This window comes from Salvelinus namaycush, chromosome 41 (assembly GCF_016432855.1).
Source record: "Salvelinus namaycush isolate Seneca chromosome 41, SaNama_1.0, whole genome shotgun sequence".
Taxonomy (NCBI): Eukaryota; Metazoa; Chordata; class Actinopteri; order Salmoniformes; family Salmonidae; genus Salvelinus; species Salvelinus namaycush.
This window is the reverse complement of record NC_052347.1, coordinates 11,463,526-11,483,293: the sequence shown is the minus strand read 5'-3', so window position 1 is coordinate 11,483,293 and position 19,768 is coordinate 11,463,526. Positions and strand designations below refer to the sequence as shown.

The 19,768-nt window shown below is 39.5% G+C and overlaps 2 protein-coding genes across 2 annotated transcripts; one reads left to right on the top strand and one right to left on the bottom strand.

Annotated features, from left to right (window-relative positions):
* The first annotated feature begins 393 nt into the window (after positions 1-393).
* On the top strand, positions 394-17,864 carry LOC120034451 (interferon-induced very large GTPase 1-like). Its single transcript, XM_038981018.1, has 6 exons — positions 394-453; positions 1,402-1,510; positions 6,318-6,459; positions 7,171-7,257; positions 9,651-9,694; positions 10,956-17,864. The coding sequence occupies exons 2-6, from the start codon at positions 1,421-1,423 to the stop codon at positions 15,843-15,845; spliced, it is 5,253 nt and encodes a 1,750-aa protein (XP_038836946.1). The 5' UTR covers positions 394-453; positions 1,402-1,420; the 3' UTR covers positions 15,846-17,864.
* LOC120033998 (galectin-2-like) lies at positions 16,067-18,211 on the bottom strand. Its single transcript, XM_038980396.1, has 4 exons — positions 18,197-18,211; positions 17,067-17,146; positions 16,575-16,662; positions 16,067-16,213 (listed from the first exon to the last, which is right to left on the bottom strand). Exons 1-4 carry the CDS (start codon positions 18,209-18,211, stop codon positions 16,067-16,069), a joined length of 330 nt encoding a protein of 109 aa, XP_038836324.1.
* Positions 18,212-19,768: the final 1,557 nt, after the last annotated feature.

Here is a 19,768-nt window from a genome sequence, read left to right as displayed (position 1 = left end):
GTAAACCTGCTTTATAAAGGTGAGTCACTGAGAAAAAAACTGTCTTCATCATGTGACAGGGTGGGTGTATGCATTCTCAAAGGTCTATATAACTTTTAAATGAGGTCAACTTTATACTGCATTACACAATTAATGAGTTTTGTTTCCCCACCACTCCAATAAAGGATTTTGGGAACTTTGCACTTCATTTTTAATATACATTCACGTAAAATATATAATTTGATGGATGTCCTATATGTTTGCCTTGCGATAAACAGTATTAGTTACAGTGTACTGATTGCTAACCGAACTTTGTCATCTCAAATGCCTTCAGTTTCATTTACACATGGTCATGTGATTTCCTGGAAATTATGTTTTGACAGATACTATAGGCCTTATAAATACCCTGTGGATGAAAGGTTCACTTCAGTCTACATTATGAACAGACAAGAAATGGATATCACTTTGCAAACTGTAAGTAACCTTCATAATGCATGTTTGTTTATGTTGCACCTCATGGTAACTGTAGTATGGCAGTGTAAGTAGTATAATACAGTGTAAGTAGTATAAAATCAAACACTGTACAATTAAACATTTAATCAAAACCAATTAGATTGTGTACTATCAGGTAAATAATGACAACAGGGTGTCACGGTTGTCGTAAGAACGGGACCAAGGCGCAGCGGATGTTGAGTTCCACATATTTATAGCAAAGTGAAACTTAAAGAAAAAAAACAATAAATGAACAACTAAACCTGACTACGTGGTGTAAATGCACAAACACAAGACAATATCCCACAAACACAGGTGGGAAAAATAGCTACTTAAATATGATCCCACTTAGAGACAAAGATAACCAGCTGCCTCTAATTGGGAATCATACAAAACACCAACATAGAAAATATAAACTAGAACACAACATAGAAATTATAAACTAGAATACCCCCTAGTCACGCCCTGACCTACTACACCATACCACACCACACACACACACACACATTATTCTTAGCATTATTAATTGATTTCTTCATTTTCTTTCTTCTTTTTTGTAATAGTCGTATTGTTCTTTCGTCATAGTGTCCTTAGATTACATTTGTGCTGCTGTTCCTGTCCATTAGTGTTGTGTATTTTGCCATGTTCTATGTTTTGTGTGGACCCCAGGAAGAATAGCTGCTGCTTCTTCAACAGATAATGGGGATCCAAATAAAAATCATAAACTGAAAGTGAGCATGAACAGAATGTGTAAATTCTACTAAATCTGCTGATACAGTAGAATTGTATTATTTACTATTAATTAAACTGTTTTCAATTAAGTGCTGCTTTATATAGTAAAATACTAACAAAGGTTTTGTTTTGATGTAAGGTAACTGAAGTGAATATAATAATATAAAACATATTGATTTTTCTTAATTTTTTTTGCAGTGACTAGTAGCAGCTAATAATGGAGACTGGAGAAAATAAGGAAATGGAGACAAAGACTGAAGACGCACTGGAGCCGTCGTCTGAGTGTACATGTCAAGGAGAAGAACATGTGAGTAACTGAGGAACATCATGTTAGGAACAGCAAGACAGAGAGTGTCAGAAATTGACTCTCAAATAAATCAGGAAAATTATCATTAAAACAGAGACAAAGAGACAAGCATTCTACTGGGCACATCATTTCAATGTGGACAATTGGGAAATATTTGGCTTAGACGTTGATCAATGAGAGGGGACAACAGGGTAGCCTAGCAGTTTAGAGCATTGGGCCAGTAACCAAAAGGTTGCTGGTTTGAATCTCTGAGCCGACTAGATGATAAATCTGTCGATGTGCCCTTGAGCAAGGCACTTAACCTTAATTGTTGCTCTGGATAAGAGTGTCTGCTAAATATGTAAAATGTAATTACAACCTTTAATCACCCACTCAAAAAGACAGCCAAATATTTGTTGATTTCCCAATGTGTTATCACTATGCTTTCAATCATCTAAAAGCACAACTAAATTCCAATGGAAAACATTGTCAGATTTTTGGTTTAGTTGTCACCTAAATGGGTCATCACTACGCTTCCAACCATTTAAAAGCAAAACAAAGTTCCAATGGGAAAACAATATCTGATATTTTGTTTATAGAACAACAGAATGTGTTATCACTGTGCTGCATCTAATAGCAAAAACAAATAACCTAAATTGTGGTTAAGATTGCATTTAAAGTTCTGCCGTGTCCCGGATTTACGTTTACTATGTTACATCTAGTCTATGAGACCAGACTTTAACATCAGAGCAATTGAGAAGATCTCCTTAGATCTGCGACCTTCACATGCCGTCTTGAACATGCAAGCTTTCTAGGATTATATAAGAAGACATTTACAAATTACAGTAACCCCAAAATGTGGCCATGGATGTTTTACTCATTTTAGGTTGAATAAATATTTATTTTAAGGTTTAATAAATACTGTTATTTTAGGTTATTTACTGTATTACAAAAGTGATATTGAATTGTGTTTGGTTGTCTATGCAACCAAATATCAACATCTGAAGAAGATTTACTTGGCTATAGCATCTACTGCTTGGCTGATACTGTATGTTCGATTCATGTCTCTATTCATTCATGTCTCCATCTGGGTCAAAAATCTAAGTTAAAGAATATGATTAAGCCAGTGGCACAGATGGAACTCATTTTAACTGTGATTTTAGGTAGAGATGGAGACATGAATCCAACATTTTATTTATTTCTGTTTATCCTTTATTTAACTAGGGAAGTAATTTAAGAACAAATTCTTATTTACAATGACGGCCTACCCCAGTCAAACCCTAATGACGCTGGGCCGATTGTGCGCCGCACTATGGGACTTCCAATCACGGCCTGTTGTGATACAGCCTGGAATCGAACCAGAGTCTGTAGTGACACCTCTAACACTGAGATGCAGTGCCTTAGACCGCTGCGCCACTCGGGAGCCACATTACATTAATTAATATATAATTAGGTAACATGTAAATAAGTTAATAGGCTATTTTCTGCATTACAAATGTGATATTTAATTATATTTGGTTGTCAACGTAACCAAATATCAACATTTTAAGGAGATCCCAGTAAGCCAAATGATGTCTAAAATGATGGTCAGTCCTTGCATCATGGCTCTGTCTACTGTATTCTTGTGACACACCAATCATTGTTTTTGTTTGACCCCACACAAGCGTGACCCTAAACAGAAACCAACTTTTCCACGATTCTAAAGCAGATACAAATGAAAGTTATATTTGAGGCCTGTTTCTAACCTAGCAGTATGCACGTTTTCAGTTTGTAAGTGTGTGATATAGGTGTATAGAAAAGTTTATTTCGAAATGTACAAAGACATTTTTTTATAAACAATAGCAATTATGTTGACGCTACCATGTTGATCTGAGCCTTGCTGTTGGAAAACCACTAGCGTCCGACTTTTGGCTGTCGCAGATGCACCTCCCCACGACTTCATTTGCCGACTTTCGTCTACAGACAGCTTTGTTAGCCCTTACTGCTCGAACACCCGTTGCCTCCCTCGGAGGTACGTGTTACTGGGAAAATCTGGAGGCGAAAGAAACGCACACCTGTTTAGGTGAGGTGCTGGCAAGCGGAGTAGAACACTTGAAAAGGAAAAGGCGCACACTAGGATGAAATAATTGAATAACCTAATAACCAACATCTCGACAGACAAGCTGTCTTAATCAGGGTATAATGACAAACACTGCGGGTCACTAGTTTATATAGTGTAAAAGGACACACACATGTGGCTGTAATCATGGCTGGGTGTGGCTTGATATCATTAGTTAATTTACAGATATAAATAGAACATGTAAAAAAACTGAAAAGGATAGGATACGATCAAAGATACAATTTGGCTACATAGGCCTACAAATATTTCCAATGAATAGCAAAATCACAATAATCACAAGAATGGCTTCAGATCAAAGTCTAGGTTGAGACCAAAGGGAGCAAGCGTCTTTAAATGAATGATCCAGGCAGCCTCTTGTTTAAACAATAAATTGTCGAGGTCACCTCCTCTCATAGGGATGGTGACGTGTTCGGTGCCGATATAACGTAAGACACGAAATCGAGTGGTTCGATTCCAAAAAGTGGGCCGCAACTGGTTTTTACGATACTCCGAGATTCACACTTTTAATTCGCACTTCGTTTTACCACAATGACAATTCATAAAATAAATAGCTGCATCATTGGAGCACGTGATAACACCTTTGATTGGGATTTGTTTCCCTGTTTGGGGGTGTTTGAAGGAGCTACGTTTTTAAGTGCCATTGCATTGAGCGCAACCATTACACTTGTAGTTTCCATCCGGTAGAGGCGTTGTTTTGGGGTGGTAAATCAGAGTTTAACAATTGTGCTCTGAGATTTCTGCCCCGCGAGAATATGTCCGAAAACACATTACCGATCTTAGAATGTGCCAATGTTTGCGAACGATTACCCTTAATTTGTTCAGAGCACTTTGAATAGCAGGTAGTAAGAATGCTTCTTTTTTTAAATTTTATTTTTAATCTGATCATTTTTGTACCCGCTGTCCTTGAATTTTCTTTGCATCTCAGCCATATTTCTGTCGAAATCTGATTGTTTTTTTGCAAATGATTTTGATTCGACAGAATTGGCTGTAGGGAAAACTGTTTTTCAAGGGAAGCTGGTGACAGCTATCAGCCCTCAACAAACTGTTACGATCAGTAGGTTTCCTGTATATGTCAGTGTATAGAACATTATCCTCACACAATCAGAAGATCAAGGAAACGGATTTGACGTGTGCCAGATTGCATAGTAAATCTCAGGTGCTCAGAACAAGTGTTAAGAAAAGCATGGAATGCCTGGAGCTGTTTTGCATCACCCCTCCATAGAACAAAAATATCAATGTACCGTTTCCATATAATAATGTTAGGCAATACATATTTTTTGAGAGTATTGAGTACTGTTTCACATACAAATTAGCATAGTTAGTAGCCAATGGATGATCCCATAGCAGTACTCTTGGTCTGAATAAAGAAATCATTTATAAACATGAAATAGTTTCTAAACGTGTGTGTACTATTTCAGTAAATGTTATAATGCATGCCCTGGAAGGTAGTTCATTAGGGTCACGTTGCAGAAGAAAATGTTTCATGGCTTCAATACCGCCCCCGTGTGGAATATTCGTGTATAACGACTCAACATCAAAAGTAACTAACAAAGTATTCACAGGGAGAGAATCAAGAGGTTCAATAATAGAGATCATACTGCTGGTGTCCTTTACAAAGGAGGGGAGCTGTTCTGCGAGTAGTCTAATAAAAAAAGTCAAAAGTTGATAAAGGGACCGTTACTGCATCAATGTCGCTACAATAGGACGGACGCCCTGGAGGTTTTGTAACATTATTGTGTAATTTCGGCATAGAAAGCGCCGATTTTAGGGTTTTGAATAGCCCAAAAGTCGTGTTATTTTTTGGTGATTTGACCAGAACCTAAATACCCGTCTAGGACAGTGAAGATAGTGTTCTGAAATTGGAAAGTGGGATCACTGCTAGGCATCCCTCCTGGACTTGCCCTGGCAGACCACAGCTAAAGACAGTGTGAGAAACTTGCTAGCAAACGTTTGTGCTATGAAACTAAATATATACTGCACTCTGACCCACAAAACCTATTTTCTAGATTCATGATAGTGTTGTTAGACAAAGCCAGGAAAGTGAACATCAAAACATGATGTAGTTTCATTGGGATTTGCAGCTGTTGTTGGTAGTTAATGAATCTGCTAGATTCTGAAATAACTTACTCATCTTTTCAATATGTTATTAATATTTGCGCAGACCTATGCAGAATTTGCATGACAAGGGCATTCCCATTTTTTCCAAACCTTGGGTCTGAAGTAAATGTAATCTGATCACTACCTTTTAATTTACACAGTAACTTTAACAAAATACTTGTATAAATGTTTGTACTCAAATTATGTAATCCAGATATGTATTGTAATGACCCGGCTGGGTCATAAAAGGAAAAGAGACGGACTCTAGGTGTGCAGGTCAGAACACAGGTTTATTCCTAAACTGGGCTATTGTTCAGGCCACAGCCCACGCCGCTAAATGCCGAACGTACACAATTATACCATGTCGAGTTAAGGGTCACTCTCATAGGAACAGATCAAGGCCCCGAACAGAAGAGAGAGAGATGAGACAGTAATCCCTATTTATGCATTTCCAAACCCCGCGGGATTACCCATCATACCCCCCCAACCTTTCCATCTGTCCTGACATATTTAACCCCTGCTAGTAGCCATGAGAACCATAACACACCCACAAACACAGAACACAATACCGGGTCGTTACAGTATTTTGATACTCCCATGATACATCCACAGCAACTATTTCTACAGTTGGAGCCTGAGGCCCTTGACATCACAGACATTGAGAGTCAACACAGCGACCAACAGGATGACAAGACAACCAAGACTGATGAAGAAAAGACAGAAATCACAACGTCTTCTAATTTCGCACAAAGCAGTAAGAAATTTACATTTTAGTAATTCAGTAGATGCTCTAATCCAGAGCAATTTACAATTAGAAGTAAGACAGGTGAGATTGTTTTAGTCAACCATCATGTCATAGCATTGTACGTGATTTACAGCTAACTTACAGTATGTACATTTAATTGTTCTTATAATAATTTTTCAGTGACACCTGTTCTGACAATTGCATTGATTGGTGGCACTGATTCTATGGAGATTGAATCTGGAAATCTCCTTCTTGGTCAAGATGATCTACCAGCAGCAGAACTCTCACAGATAGCACCCAGGATGTATGATTTGTCCGGTCGTTGTGTCTCTGTCATCAACATGCTGGGCTTGCAGAGTTCTGAACTTACCCAGGAGAATCACATAGGTCCACTTGTGCATAAGCAGGGTATCAATGCTGTCCTCTTACTTCTACCATTGGGTCAGCATATTGATGAATTCAAAATGGGAGTGGGGTGGCTGGAAAGAATGCTTGGAGAGCGAGCCCTTGCCTTTACAATAATCGTCTTTACCCACAAGAATGACCAAGACTTTGGGTTGGGTGATCTAAAGGACAACAATGATCTGATGGATCTCATAGAAATGTGTGGAAATAGGTATCTCACCTGCAAAAAGAGTATGAATGATCCAATCGAGATTTCAACATTACTTGAACAGATAGACCTCATGGTGTCTGAAAATGATCTATGCTGCTACACAGGAGAAATGTATGATGAAGAGATCAGGAAACGGCAACTGAAAACAGATTGGGGTGACCGATCACAAAGCGAGGAGAAAACTGCATCAGGTAAGTCCTGTAGGAGGATTTTCCCCATCTTGACATGTGGCTCCGTCTACACACACTTACCCCGATCGTTGACGATACCCAAAAACTGTTTCCCGGTCTATATCTTGCATATTAAGATAGGCAGAGTGCGAATTATACCGTGACATTCGGGGGGGGGTCTATTTTTTTCAATATGTGTGCACGCGCTTGAGTGGGCCTGCTTTTTTATTTGCCTAATAGTAAGTACATGTCATTTAAGGGTAAAACATGTTTTATTACCTTTTAATTTGGCATGAACACATCCAGTTATGATGTTTTCATCTTATTGTCCAACAAATCACTTCAAAAAGTCGGCTACCCGCACATGTTCATCCAGTCCAAAATAATTCCAGATCCAAACAGTGCACTGTGCACTCACACCATTTGATGAATGGAAAGAGACATCTGTTACAAAACACCAAAAAGTGTAATGACATTTGGGGATTGTCATTGACCACGTTTACATGCAAATCAAATCAAGCTTTAAACAGCACATTTCATAAATGGAATGAAACGCAATGTGCTTTACAGGAAAAAAACGAATAAAAAACATTGAAAATAAAAGCTGAAATATTTACTACACAACAAACATAAGATAAAAAACTAAAGAATGACACAAACTGAACAACTAAAAAGCACCCGATGGAAAAGCAAAGCTAAAAAGATGTGCTTTAAGATCTATTTTAAATATGTTCACAGTTTCAGCCCCCCTCATGTTCTATGGGAGGCTATTCCAGAGGCTAGGGGCATAATAACTAAAGGCTGCCTCTCCATGCCTCTTGGTCCTAGGCTTTGGGATAGTTGAAAGGCCACTGCCAGAGGACCTGAGGGACCTACTGGGTACATAACATAAAAGCATGTCTGACATGTATTGGGGTGCACAATCGTGGATTGATTTAAAAACGAATAGAAGAATCTTAAAATGAATTCTTAAACTCACAGGCAGCCAGTGCAGAGACCTTTAAACCACTGTAATGTCTGCTCTCTGTCTGGTCTTGGTCAGTACCCGTGTTGCAGCATTCTGTATGTTTTGCAGTTGACCAATGGCTTTCTTGGGTAGCAGACCAGACAGGAGAGCATTACAGTAGTCAAGCCTACTTGTAATAAAAGCATGGATGAGTCTCTCTGTATCAGACTGAGAGAGAAACGGCCGCACCTTGGCAATGTTCCTCAGGTGGTAAAAAGCTATTTTGATCACATTCCTAATGTGTGACTCAAAGTGTAGTCCAGAATTGAAAATAACACCAAGGTTTTTTACCTGGTGTTTTATCTTTATTGCCCGTTAATTCAAATGTGCGGCTAGATTCTCTCTCTGTGCTTTGGCTCCAACAATAAATACCTTGGTCTTTAACTGGAGGAAGTTATGAGCCAACCAAGTATTTAAATCACTAATACAGTCTAATAATTTTTCAGTGGATCTAAAATCCTCTGGTGACACAGAAATGTAAAGTTGTGTATCGTCTGCGTAGCAGTGAAAATCAATGCTGGGCTTTCTGATAACTCTGCCAAGGGGTAACATATATAAACTGAACAGTACCGGACCCAAAATCGAAACTTGTGGAACGCCACATGTGATTTGTCATCAAGGCAAAGGGTGGCTACTTTGAAGAATCTCTCAAATATAAAATATATTTTGATTTGTTTAACACTTTTTTGATTACTACATGATTCCATATGTGTTATTTCATAGTTTTGATGTCTTCACTATTCTACAATGTAGAAAATAGTAAAAATAAAGAAAAACCCTTGAATGAGTAAGTGTGTCCAAACTTTTGACTGGTACTGTATATATATTTTTTTTTACAAATGTTAGAATTTTCCTTCCACTTTGACATTAAAGTATTGTTTAGATTGTTGACAAAAAATGACAAATCCATTTTAATCCCACCTTGTAACACAACAAAATGTGGAAAAAGTCGAGGGGTGTAAATACTTTCTGAAGGCACTGTAACTTTACAAGTTTTCCCCTACTGACTGGCTGAGGCTATAATTAGCCTAACTATCTGCATCCACATTGTGTCCGCCTCTGTCATATATATGAGGCAATTATTTTTCAAGATCACAATTTGTGCTCACATTTTAAGCCCCGCCCACCCCAACTTGTGATTTTAGGGCAATCTGCTGTTGCCCTAGGTCTCGGATTTCCGAGACTAGCTATTGACAACAGTGGGATAAGTGTGTAAACAGATTCACATGTGAAGATAGGGGGAAATCCTCTATGTGTTGTTAGGAAAGCTTGGTTGACAATGGTAACTTTCATGTCCTGTAAAAAAGTGATCAATGCCACAAAGATTGAGACATTAGGAAAAGTTCTGCTCATCATACTGTACGTGTCTAATATACACTTTACTTTTTCCTGTCCCTCTTACTTACAGTTCCAGATAACTTGCCTGAAGATGGTCTTGCAAACAAAGAAAAGGTAATTTGAAATAACCTTACACAAATTCTGGTAAGCTCACATACAGTGCCTTGTGAAATTCTACACACCCCTTGTACAGTCTTTGCATTTTGCTGCCTTAAAATTCGATCAAAACAAGTATTAAAGTCGATTTCCCCTACTTATGTAGAGAACCTAATCCACATTTTCAAACTGAAAGAAAAATTATATAACACTTTCCAAATTAATGAAAAAAAATTAAAAAAGATGTATTGATTGCATATGTCTTCACACATGGTGGAAGCATCTTTGTCAGTTGTTAATCATTTTGAATAAGATTCTACCAACTTTGCACAACAATATTGCTCAAGCTCAGTAATTTTGGTTGGGAATCATTGATAGCAATATTCAAACCTTGTGTCTGATTTTCAAGCAGATTTAAGTCAGGACTGAGACTGGACCATTCAGGAACACTGAACAACTATCGGAAAGCCATTCTGGTGTCTTTGGCATTCCCATTTGTGTAATTGTCTTGCTGAAAAATAAAATTCTCCCCAGTCCCTGCCGGTGACAACCATGCCCATAAAATGATGCTACCACCACAATACTGAGGAAATAGATAGGATCAACAACATTGCATCCACTCCACATTACTGACCTGTATGACAAAGTGAAAAGGAGGAATCCTGTGATTAAAAAATCCACTCCAAATCATCCATTGTTTGCACAAGGCTGTTAAGTAATCCTGCAAGACAATATGAAAAATAAAATAACCTTTTGGCCTAGATTAAAATCTACAGGCTTGGGTCAAATCCAATACAACACAGAGTGAAACCCTACAGTATTTTCAACTATTTTGGTGGCAGCATCCTGTTATGGGTATGCTCGTCACCAGCAGGGACTGGGGAGTTTGTCAGGATCAAAATAAATATGAAAGGACCAAAGCCCAGGTAAAAGGTTGTAATGGCTTCCAAAAGTGCTTCCACCAATTATTACTCTGGGGTGTGAAGACATACGCAATCAAGACATCTTTGTTTTTTTATTTGTAATAAATTGACACTATTCTTTTAATTTTTCTTTCACTTTGAAAATGTGGAGTAGATTGTGTAGATCGGTAGGGAAAAAATCTAATTTAATCCCTTTTTAAGGCTGCAAAATGTGAGACTGCAAGGGGTATGTAGACTTATACTAGAGACTGTATCTCTTAAATATCACTCTGCGTCACTCTTAAGTATGTGTGTTGATAGTACGGCAGATGTTTTGACTTACTAAGCTATTAAAATGTGTTTGGTTAACGTTAAAGGGAGAAGAAAAGATACTTGAGGAAATCGACGGGAGTTTAATTGAAAAAAACATCCCAGAAAATATACAACTAGCAAAAGTAGAAGAGCTCATGTGTAGACTTCACCTTCAAGATAAATATCAAGATAAGTTGACAACTGCAGACTTCCTGAACATTGGCTCTTCTGCTCAACATCAACACGAACCCCAAACAGAGAACAAACTTGCTCATACTTTCCTACAAAGGTTGTTGATGCTGGACTACAGAGCCAGGTACATTCCTGTAAGAGATGAGAATAGTGAGATGCATGACACAAATGACAACAGAAATGATAATGCAGAAACAGAAGAAAGTGCCTTTGATGCCCTTTTCAACAAGAACACAGACTCTGGTGATATAAAGAGGAACACGCATGTTCACCCAATGGACGTCCAGATGGCAGTGTTTCACTGTTCAGACAGTTTCCTTCGGCAGTTCATGGTCACAAAGCTGTCCTTGTGTCAGTATGCCTTGCCTTTGCTTGTGCCAAATCCCTTCACCGAAGAGATTGAATGCCCTTTGTGGACATTTCGTCAAATCAGAAAAACCTGGAAGTCCACTAATGACTCTAATATGCTCACCAGCCAAAGTATGCCTATTTACAAGGCAGAAACACCAATGGTGTCATTCTTTAGGCTTGGTTCTGTGTCCTCATCAAAATCTCAGCTGATGAGCAACTTGATCAACCAACGTCACAGCACATTCTTCCACAGACACTGTCCAGGAAGCAGTAAAACCTGCCTCCTAATGGATGGGGTGGTAGAGATTGCATGGTATTGTCCTGCTGGGAAGCCCAATGATATTTTCACTGACTGTGTTGCATTCTGTAATCTCCATGGTGACGCAATTGCGAAAGAAATTCAGCGTGACATACTGATTGAAAAAGCCTCAGTCAATGTTATCCTTTTACCAAGTCTTGGAAAAGGCGACAAAAGTATGGCAATCGTGCAGGAGCTGTTCAAGTCTTCTAAACCTCTGATATGTCTGCTCACTGAAGAGGATTCTGTTGCAACTGAAATTAAAAAGGGAAAGTACAAAATGGGTTTGAGAGACAGAAATCAGTCAGATGTGTCTGAGGAACTAAAAAGGATCATTAGAAATAATTTGTCAAGACCATGTTGCTCCTTCAAACTTGAGGACATGGCAGAGTACTCAGGGTTTAGGGTAGATGAGGATGATGAAGATTGCCAAGTAGGGAAGACTAATGCTCTGCAGATAACGGATCTGCTTAAGGAAATGGAACTGTCCAAGATCAAAGAAAAATTTCTTCCATGTCAAGGAAGGCTGTGGCATGATTGGTGTCAAAAAAATAAAGACCTTTATCATCTCCAAGGGAATCTAGAGATGGAAAGAAGTAAAATACAACATGAAATGATGCAAATTCGACACTATCAACATCAAGTTGCCTTTACTGAACTCATGCAGATGTTTATCACAAGTCTACGATCTCTGGGAGAAAAAGAAAAATCATATTTCCTCAAGTGGGTAGGGATACTACTGGATGACCTGTCCTCGGATGAGCTCTCAGACCTTCATCACAAATATGATGAAAAGTGGTCTGAGGTCCTGGCTTTGAGAAAGAAGCATGATAAATCAGAGCAACTGAAAATGAGACAAATGGAGCTGGAAAAAATATCAGGAAAGCTGCAAGCAGCAACCTTCGGATTTGAACACATCCTAAGGGAAATGGGACAGATCTATGAAGCCCATGCATCTGTGGCCAGGGAAAGCAAAGGAGAAAGTAAGGTGACCGTGTCTTACCTTCCAGAGCTTGCGGCAGAACTTATGATATCGGGACACCCAATGGAACTAATGGATGGTGACGCAGCTCATGTGCCACTGATGTGGATTAATGGGGTTTTAGATGAAGTTATCAAGAAACTAGGAGATCAGAGAGTCTTTGTTTTGTCCATTTTGGGAATCCAGAGCACTGGGAAATCTACAATGCTGAATGCAATGTTTGGACTGCAATTCGCAGTAAGTGCTGGAAGGTGTACCAGAGGTGCTTTCATGCAGCTGGTGAAAGTGACCGAGGAGATGAAAGATGACTTTAGGTTTGACTATGTTCTTGTTGTTGACACTGAGGGACTTCGAGCTTTAGAGTTGGCAGGAAAGGCAACAGTGAACCATGACAATGAACTTGCAACTTTTGTCATTGGCCTTGGAAACATGACCTTGATCAACATATTTGGAGAGAATCCTGCTGAGATGCAGGACATCATTCAGATAGCTGTTCAGGCCTTCATGAGGATGAAAAAAATTAATCTGTCTCCAAGTTGTGTGTTTGTGCACCAGAATGTTGGAGACATCATGGCTGGAGAGAAAAACATGGAGGGAAAGAGGCGCTTACAGGATAAACTAGACGAGATGACCCAGTTAGCTGCCAAAGAAGAGGACAGTAATGCAGAGTGTTTCAGCGATGTCATTGCATTTGACATACAAAGAGATGTGAAATACTTTTCCCAGCTGTGGGAGGGCAGCCCACCCATGGCCCCACCAAACCCATGCTACAGTGAGAATGTCCAGGAGCTAAGGAAAACAATCCTCTCTAAAACATCAAAGTCTTTTGGCATGACATTATCACAGTTCAAAAGCAGTATCCAAGACCTTTGGAATGCCCTGCTGAATGAAAACTTTGTGTTCAGCTTCAAAAACACACTAGAAATTGCAGTTTACAGACAACTTGAGATTCAGTATGGAAAATGGATCTGGACTCTCAGGAGTGCCATGCTAAGCATTGAAAATCAACTGCACAATCGAATCGAAAATGGAAAACTTCACAGGGTTGAGAGACATTACCTTGTTGAAGAAATGAGAAAGACTCGTGAAGAAGTGGACAAATCAATGGAAAAGTACTTTGATGAACACAGAGATAAAGAAATGTTGATTCAGTGGCGAGGGAGATTTCAAACCAAAATGTGTGAGCTTTATGATGAACTTGTGAAGGGAGCAAAAAGAAAGTTAGAGGAGGTTATTCAGCAGAGGGATGCGCGCAAAAAGCTGGATGACAAGAAGACACAGTATGAAAACAAGCTCTTCCAAAAGAGCAAAGAACTTGCCTCAAAACTGAAGGACAAGGCAAAGGATGAAAAACAACTTGAGAATGAATTCAATACTCTTTGGGGAGTGTGGGTTGCTGAGTTGACAAAAGATGCACCTCCCATTAAGGACCTAAACATATCGGATGATGTGACTTGTATCCTTGGAGAGATCGGTAATGAATCGTCTCTTGTACATGATCGGAAAAGTTGCGGAATGTACCATGAGATGTGTACCTTGGGGAGTTATTCGACCTATGCAATTGTATCCAAGCACCAAGATCTTTTTAACGACGATCAGCACTCAAAAGATGCTCAAAGGAAGCCAAACAATGACCAATTGCAGAAAAATAATGTGTGGGGTGCTTTTAAGAGTTTTTGGGGGTTTAAGTCTCCAGAGAACAAGACAATTGACCACATTGGTCCAAGCAACATTCTAACATACACAGATCAGGAATTGATAAGAGCATTCACCAATGATGTTGTCAAACAAAGCCAGAAGATAATCGAAACAAAGCCCATAGAAAAGATGGGATACAATGACAGTTACATGCAAGAAATAGCAACTCATGTCAAAGAAAGCGTGAAGGAATTTGAATCGAAGATAAGAAAATATTCATTCAAGAAGGAGTTTACGATTGATCTTTCACTTCATGTGTGTGAGCTTGCAGGAAGTAAGTTAGCAGATTCCCATAGCAAATTCAGAAGCAACAATGATGCCCTTACTTACCTGGAGCAGAAGAGGCCACAGTACAACAATATTTTCAAGAGATACTGCAAAGGGTCCTCAACTGCAGCTGTGCTTGGGGAGTTAATTTGCAACACACTGAAAGAATCGATTGTACAGGCGGTCTATGACCAGACGGCCATTGACTTGGCTGGAGAAATGCAATTAAGTCACCCTCCATTCAGTGGAAACAGGTCTAACATGGAGAAACACATCCTGATATCACTGGCGGAGAAGGAGAACTTTGACAAGTTCATGACCTACATTCAAAACCCAAGGAAACACTTTGAGAAATTTATTAGAGAGGTTGCAGAGAAATATATGCTCACAGAAAGGTCCAAAGTCCTTGCCTTGATTGAAGGGAACATAAAAGTTAAAGAGCAGCGTGTGAGCCACGCAGTGCATACAGCAACAAAGACGGTCAAAAACAAGAATGGAGACACCAACATGTGGCTTAGAGAGTTTTCCAGTGCTCTAAAAGATGAGCTGAAATTTGCTGAAAAGCATTTCAGTGATTTCTGTGACATAACCGACTTTGACTTCCTCAAAAAAGAGGTAAGGGAAGGTCTTGCCAACAGAATCATGGAGATCAACAGAAGCCTCAGCAATGTGTCACTCCTGCACATGAAGCAGTTCAGGGAGAGGCCAGATGAGATTCTGATCAAACACTTTTGTGATTGTTGCTGGGTACAGTGTCCCTTCTGTAAAGCCATCTGCACAAACACCATGGAGGGGCACCAACCGAAGGATCACAATGTCCCTTTTCATCGCCCTATTGGAATCAATGGATGCCACTTCAGAGACACAGTAGAATTTAGCATTGATTTTTGCACAACTTCAGTAACAAGTAATGGCCGGTTTTACCCATCCCATGAATCAGAGGATAAATATCTTTGGAAAGAATACAGAAAAGCTGGCCCAAGATTTGTTGATTGGAGCATCACACCAGACCTCTCTGAACTTCCGTACTGGAAGTGGTTTGTTTGTCGATTTCAAAAAGACCTGGAAAGGTTTTATGACAAAAAATTCCAGGGCAGAGGTGAAATTCCAATTGAATGGAGGAAGTTCACAAAACAGCAAGCTATTGAAAGCTTGAAGAAAATCTAAGGGGAGCTCAAATAGTAAAAACATACAGACATGATGGCACAAACATGATGGCACAAACATGATGGCACAGCTGATTAGAATAATAAAAGCGGTGCTTCATTGTACATTGCTCAAGGGCACATTGCCAAGAGGTTTTTCAGTTTCTGACTATGTTCATGTTTACAATGTCAACATAGTCCTAACCCATTGATCTAACTAAGTCACCCCTCATATATTGGGGTCTAGTAGATTTTGAAAGAAGTAAGTTTGAGGTCTCCTTTGATACGAATGTAGGTAATGACGTCTAGGCCCTCACGATTGGGGAACTGGATCTCCTGTCCATCAGGCATCTCCACTTCAAACATGTCACCCGTCAGCTTCAGCACAATCTTGAGAGGGAGAAACCCCATTTGTTTACATCATTAGTGTTGTAGCACGTTCACCCTTACACCCACATGGCCAATTGCAACGAACAAGCTGGAGTAAGCACTGTGCAGTGTATTAGCGCCAGTTTCCTTAAAACGATACTAGCAGGAGATTACATGGACATAGGCCCTAATTGTTTCTATTATATTGAACACCTGAAACACTATGCCCAAGATTCTCCATTTTTATAGCCAGGACCAAACCCCCCTCCCTCCATATCTTCAACCTCCATTTTCACATCTTGAATGTAGAACCTTTTTGGAGTGGATTGTGGATCTCCCTCTTCTCATCTCCCCAGCAGCCGGCAATCTTTGAGTTGCACACGAGCACAGTACCATCAGTGTCATCATTGAAGCGTGGGTTAAAGTGCAGTGCCAGGTGGTCTTCATCACAGCCCAGGTCGATCTGGAACCTGGATATGGGAAATAGAAATCACATCATTCCAGAAACCCTAATACATGTCTGTCTAACATTAATTGATTTCACACATACAGTATACCAAAACAAAAAACCATTCTCTGGTCCGTCTTCTCCTCTTTTGAGCAATAATTTGTGAAACTGGTAGTATATTTATTTTTTTATGCATAAATTAATCTTATGGGTCCCTCTGTGTGATATAAACACAAAAAACAGTTAAATGCAGCTCCCGAGTGGCACAGTGGTCTAAGACACTGCATCTCAGTGCAAGAGGCGTCACTGCATCACGTCCGGCTGTGATTGGGAGTCCCATAGGGCGGCGCACAATTGGGCCGGGTTTGGCTGGGGTAGGCCATCATTGTAAATAAGATTATTATTATTATTATTTTTTAAATGTACCTCTCAGCCGCATCCATATTCCTCCCCTGTACTTTGAACTGGTCTCCAGCTCTCAGCTCCACATGCTTCAGCTCAAGTTCCTATGAAGAACCATATAATTAAATTGAGTGCTTTTGAACATAAGGTAAAAGGGATTTTGTATTTTAATATGTCATGTTGGGTTATAAAATATTTAATGACTGACTTTTAATAATCATTGGAATCACTATGTACAGTGCATGTGTCGGGTTCACCTTGGGGTCATGATAGGGGCTGTACCAAATGTTTGATGTATTATAATAATTGATTATGCGTATGTTGTATTTATAGAAGGTGGGGTTATAAAACCCCTCCCTCCTTACATTTATAGGGTCCTATACTATAGATTAACAATATATATATATTCATTATAATGTTTAATATTGTTTCACAGTCTTTTCTAAGTCTCTGCCTCTTATAAAGAAACGGCCTGAGAGATTTGTGACTGTGAGACAGAACTCTGCAGGGGAGTGAAAGAGATAAGAGACTAGTCAGACATTCCACTATAAATCAACTTGGGGAGTGGACATTTACTGCTGAGCCTTTAGATAACACTGAAACTCTTGTTTGTATAGTTGTGTAGGCATGGGTTTGGTCTCATGAGTAGAAGGTAATGACGTAGGCAGTGACATCACTAAGATATATGACTGCAGGCATAATAAAACAACTCGGACCCTTTTCTATTTTGCAGAACTTACTCGGAAACATGCATGCTATGTTCCTGTTGTCAACTTCTGTCTGCAATTGCATTAATAAAGGTTTTTGATTGATTTAATTAAAGATATTGTCTGAATGCTAATTTCACCAATGAGCCAATGATTGACAAGGAACAAGGAACGAACCTCAACACATGCATATATTACTTTTTCAACAAATACCATGTTGTCAAAACATAAAACATAAGACTCAAGGGCCTGACCATTTAAATTAATTCACTCAGCAACACATATCTGAGTGCAGTAAGCACGTAGGCCACTATGGCTGCGTTTACACAGGCAGCCCAATTCTGATCTTTTTTGACAAAAGATAAGATTTGGGCTGCCTGTATCAGTAAGTAACTGTGTGGAATAAAAGTATCAGCACATGAAAGCATGAAAGTTAATGAGACTTACCATTGGCATTGCCATGTTGTCACTGGTGATGAAAGCGGCCCTGAATGTGGTTTGAGATGCAAGACGGACTGGGATCGGACAAGATAACCTTATTTCCTGAGATACAGAGAGTAAAATGGTAGTTGATACTAGGTTATGAGAAGAAGCTTGGTGGCAGACTGGCAGTGAAGATAGTTGCCTACTAAACTGATGCTTTTACTCACATTGAAAAGCCTGATCTTTGATCAAAGTCAGTCTGATCAGTAATCAACTGTGCAGTGCTGCACTGTATATTATAAACTGGGTGGTTTGAGCCCTGAGTGCTGATTGGCTGACAGCCACTAGTGGTGCTGTAATGACAGTGTTTAAAGTAAATGACTGTCCAGTGAAAAATCTTACTTTTAAAAGCTCATGTTGTGTTAACTCATATCCAAATAATGTTATCAACTCATCTTTTACTCATATTTTGTTATCAAAGCATACATTTAAGAAAAAAACACACACTTCAAACCCCACCTTAAAGTTGTATCTCAAACAGACCGTTTAAAAAATGCTTGCTATTTCCTCATATAACATGATGTCACGTTTTTGGCAGAGACGTTTAAGTCGTTTACTTGTCATTAATATTTTTAATTATTGGTATACGCCCACAGCATTCTGTTGTTGGGGTACGCTCACACCATTCAAACACAGAAAAGCTGCTTTTTTATCCTTTATTTTTTTATCCCCTTTTCTCCCCAATTTTCGTGGTATCCAATCGCTAGTAATTACTATCTTGTCTCATCGCTACAACTCCCGTACGGGCTCGGGAGAGACGAAGGTCGAAAGCCACGCGTCCTCCGAAGCACAACCCAACCAAGCCGCACTGCTTCTTAACACAGCGCGCCTTCAACCCGGAAGCCAGCCGAACCAATGTGTCGGAGGAAACACCGTGCACCTGGCCCCCTTGGTTAGCGCGCACTGCGCCCGGCCCGCCACAGGAGTCGCTGGAGCGCGATGAGACAAGGATATCCCTACCGGCCAAACCCTCCCTAACCCGGACGACGCTAGCCCAATTGTGCGTCGCCCCATGGACCTCCCGGTCGCGGCCGGCTGCGACAGAGCCTGGGCGCGAACCCAGAGACTCTGGTGGCGCAGCTAGCACTGCGATGCAGTGCTCTAGACCACTGCGCCACCCGGGAGGCAGAAAAGCTGCTTTTTAACATAAATGTAAAACATTTAAGGAAATAACTATTTAACTAATATTGTAATTAATTATAGGTCATATTTAATAGAAATCTGGAAGCACTGGACAGTTAAAGTGCATGATCTGCCCTTAATAAATACAACAATGAATAGATTTTATGAATCAACAGTATATTCAGATATATGTGCTGGGAAAGTGTGACGACTCCCTAGCCTATCAACCTTTTTAGTCTTTGAATGGTCTTCCAAGTGCAAAACACACAAAAACGCTATTGAAAATATTCTATAAAAGGCATCAGGTAGAATAAGTAGATGAATCCACAAATACAATTTTATACATATCTTAAATGACAGCGTTTTCATGAATTTGATTATATAATATTGAAATCCAGTCCAAAACAGTATGGT